Here is a 4,062-nt window from a genome sequence, read left to right as displayed (position 1 = left end):
TGACTGTGCCAACCCCAAGGATTGCTGGGAAATGCCTGCTGGCCGCGTGAATATGACTGTTCAGTTAGTTAATAATTTGTCTGGGGATCCAGGATCATTTCTAGTCAAGACTCTGGTTGAAGAGATCCCTGAAGAACAGTATTATATGATGCGGAGATATGAAAACTCTTTCTCGTACCCCCCACCTCGCCCTCCCAAACATCCCTCCGTGGAGGAAACAAAGTTAAGCCTGCTCAACTTAGCAGAAGAAAAGACAGTGGGTCTGCCCAAGTCTCCCAAGGTAAGGCTATGATTTTGCAGTTTTTCCTCTTGAGTGTTTTTCTGGGGGCAAGTTATTTCAAGTCTCTTCTGAGTCTGGTTTTTGCTTACTTTTCTTGCTTTCATGCCATATTTGAAATGAGCCTTTCTGGTGCACAGTAGATGATTGAACATCAACAGAGCCTAAGCTGTTAACAGCGTTTTGTATTTTGATGCTTAACCAGTAGATGTGACAAGAAGTTTAGGAATTAGAACTAGCAGGGATGATTACAAAGTGCTGTTTCAGTGTGTTTTGGTAATTAGGAATGGCTTATAAGGTGCCTCAGAAGCAAACCTCTTTTATTTTGGAAGTGCTGTTCACTTTTTTCTAGGTGGAGTTGTCTTAATACTTCATCCAGGAAATGAGCGCACAATCAACTCCCTTCTTCTGGGGGCGGGGGTACCAGTAGCATGCATCTATAACACATGTCTTCATTTTGTTTTATGTGTGGAAAGATGTAAAAATATCTTGGCAGAACTGTGTGAGAACATGGGCATCTGCCCACATTCTGCCTGTCTGAGAACTGTCATCTTTAACAGTTCTATTGAAAAACAAAATCAATAAAATTGCAGGCAGTATGAGATCATCGCAGAATCCACAACTCCATAACCACTCTAAAGATGGGAGGGGAGGCATTTCAGCTTCATTTCTGCTTAAAGTTTTTGCCTCTTGAAAACTGCCTGCTGAGTGCCTGGAAAGCACTTGCCCTTACACCACGGAGCTTAAGTCGTTTATCTGGCAGGCAGTGGTTCTCTGGTGTGTGGAAATAGTGCATTCTGCCCTGGCAGATGTTGTGCTAGCAGCTTGGGGAAACAAAGCAATTAGTAAAACAAAGAGAGATGCTGTGTTTACTCTCTATACTCAGGAATGATAGCAGCCTCAGGCTTCAAGGATGTGGGTATGGAAATACATTTAATTCTACATTTCAAAGATTGAATTCTGATTGTATGCTGGGGAAATCCAGTAAACATCTTCAAACTCATCCTCAGGAAAAGATAAAACCAGCAGAAATTTCCTTTCCAGAAAAATCAATTTTGAAGGAGTCATTTTGAAACTAAACTAAACAACTGTTTTCAAATAATGTTGATTAACAGGCTGCTATTAATGTTCAGAGTGCCTGGCTTTTCCTGTTTAATATATTTTTATTACTGAATTGAATGATGTGAGAGATGGAATGCTGTTGTCATTTTTAGTGGGAAGCAGAATAATGTCCCATCCCTCTACCCCCATCCTCTCACACCCACCCAAGGTGTCTATACCTAAGCCTCCAGAACTGTGAATATGCTACATTGGTTAGTAAGAGAGACTTTGCACATGTACTTAAAATTAAGGACCTTGAGATGAGATTATCCTGGATTATTCAGGTAGGTCCAAGTTAATCACAAGAGTCCTTAAAATATCTTTCTCACTTAAGGTCAGGGTCAGAGAAAGATGTGACTCCAGAAGAATTTGAAAGAGATGCAGCATTGCTACCTTTGAAGATGGAGGAAAGGATCATTGAGCCAAGGAATGAAGATGGTCTCTAGTAGCTAGAAAGACAAGGAAGCTTTCTTCCCTAGAGCCTCCAGAAAGGAGCACAGCTCTGCTAACACCTTACTTTTAGTCAATGAGACTCCTGTTGAATTTCTGACTTATAAAACTCCAAGATAATAAATTCGTATTGTTTAAGGCACCAATTTTATGTTACAGCAACAATAAAAAGCTAACATAGGACACAAAATTGGGAGGGAGGAATAAATAAAAACTTTAGATAGAAAAATCTGTATTTAAGTTAGGACTTGTTTTGCTGGCAAAGTGGCTCTTTTTCCCTTTTTCCTTTTAATGAAAGTAGTAGCTCAGGTACCCTTGGAGAACCTCAGGGTATACAGCTAGGCTTCAGGGACAACTGGAAACAGGACCTAGAACACAGACAGAGTGGGTCTTCCTTTTCATCACACATTGGACATTACTTCTGGCAGTTCCTGCATCTTGTAGTTTCATCACTAGAGAAGAACATAATCTCTTTGTTTAGTTCCAATTTTTAAAAAGGGAAGGACTTTGGATCACATGCCCATCTCTTGGTTCAATCAATTCATTGGCTGCCCCAGCTACAGCCAGGATTGGTGGGGAAGGGAATAAGGACTAGTTGTCTCAAATAATAGAAATATGTCTCAAATAACAGTATGTGAAGGTCTGGAGATATAAAAAAGTAGATGCCTATTACAATCAGAAAGGAATAGATCAAAAATCCTAAACTTCTAAGAAACCACTTGTAGAAAACAATAAATTTAATAAATTTAAAATGCCCTTTAAAAGAATGTCAAATGAAAATGATCTACGCATTTTATTAGAGAAACTCACAAAACAGCAACGTTTCATCTAGGTTACTGCTTGGAAAAACCTTCAGTCCTCCTCCTATGTTTCTCCTTTACTCTCACACTACTGCCACACTCACAACACCTCGGACACCAGATGCATGGATATTTTCCCTCAGCAAGCGATTCTTTGACACCAGTATGGTGTCCTGCAATTACTTAACTCAATTCAGATGCTATCTACCTGGAGCTAACATCAGATCCCACAGGTTAAGAGCTCAGTTCCACAGGTTAAGAGCTCAGTCCCACAAGACTGCTCCCCACTTCAGATGCCAGTTGCAAGTAGTAGGTCCTCAGGTTACCGACAGCCTCTGTCTGACTTGGCTGCAAATCAGAGGTCCCCAGGACTCCCTCCTCAGGTTCCATTAATTTGCTAGAGTGGCTCACAGAACTCAGGGAAACACCTACTTACATTTACCAGTTAAAGGATATGATGCAGAATACAGATGAACAGTCAGATAAAGAGACATGAAGGGTGAGGTATGGAAGGGTCCTGAGGACTCAGGAACTTCTGTCCCGTAGAGTTAGGATACACCACCCCCCTGGTGTGTGGATGTGTCCACTAACCTGAAAGTTCTCTGAACCGTGTACTTCTGGGAATTTTGTGGAAGTTGCCCCATGTAAGCATATGATCAGTTATTAACTCCTTTTCCAGTCCTTCTCCCCTCTCTGAAGAATGGGGATTGGGGCTGAAAATTCCAAGCTTCTAATTATGGCTTTGGTGTTTCTGGTGACCAGCCCCGATCCAGGAGCCATCCGGGAGCCCACCCAGAGTCGCCTTGTTAGAACAAAAGACACTCCTATCACCCAGGAAACTCCAGGAGATTTAGGAGCCCTGTGTCAGAAGCTGGGGTCAAAGACCAAATATTAAAAAAGAAGATGTTCCTAGTGCTCTTATCATTTAGGAAGTTACAAGGGCTTCAGGAGCTCGGTGCCAGGAACCAGGGCCAGAGACCAATACATATATTTCCTATTATCTCCAGCTAGTAAAAGAAAACAAATGCAATCTTTGACTAAATTCATACATGTAGGATTCCAGATCAACTTAAAAATTCCTAACTACTTGTTTATTTTTCAGGCCCCGTATGGATTCTTGTGTCTAGTTCTGCGTCCCACTCCTAAAGAATATTGATTACCTGAACTTTGTTAAGATATTAAGAGTTGTTTGTTAAGATGTTAAAAAGTCCAGGAGCCATTTCTTTCTGTAAATGGTTTAGGGAACTGAGTGAGAGTCTAAACTTGAATGACTTGGTACTAGATGATATTAGTTATTTTATACATTTAAAGAGCTATTTTGTGGCAAAGATTGCATTCTTATTTTCCATTACAACACTAGCTGAGAGTGAAAGGGAGGACAATTTTGGAGTAATATGTTGGAACTTATTTCTTATCCCTGAAAAGGGTTCAGCA

The 4,062-nt window shown here is 40.8% G+C and overlaps 1 protein-coding gene across 1 annotated transcript in view; it reads left to right on the top strand.

Annotated features, from left to right (window-relative positions):
* The window catches only part of THEMIS (thymocyte selection associated), a gene marked incomplete at its 3' end in the record, with an annotated part of 146,539 nt that overhangs the window by 72,469 nt on the left and 70,008 nt on the right, over positions 1-4,062 (top strand). The window contains exon 5 of the mRNA XM_007461253.1: positions 20-280. Within this exon, the coding sequence (XP_007461315.1) occupies positions 20-280 (261 nt within the window). The remainder of the gene's footprint in view (positions 1-19; positions 281-4,062) is intronic.

This window comes from Lipotes vexillifer, unplaced genomic scaffold (genome assembly GCF_000442215.2).
Source record: "Lipotes vexillifer unplaced genomic scaffold, Lipotes_vexillifer_v1.1 scaffold201, whole genome shotgun sequence".
NCBI lineage: Eukaryota > Metazoa > Chordata > Mammalia > Artiodactyla > Lipotidae > Lipotes > Lipotes vexillifer.
The sequence above is the reverse complement of the archived record's forward strand: the minus strand, read 5'-3'. Positions and strand labels throughout refer to the sequence as shown.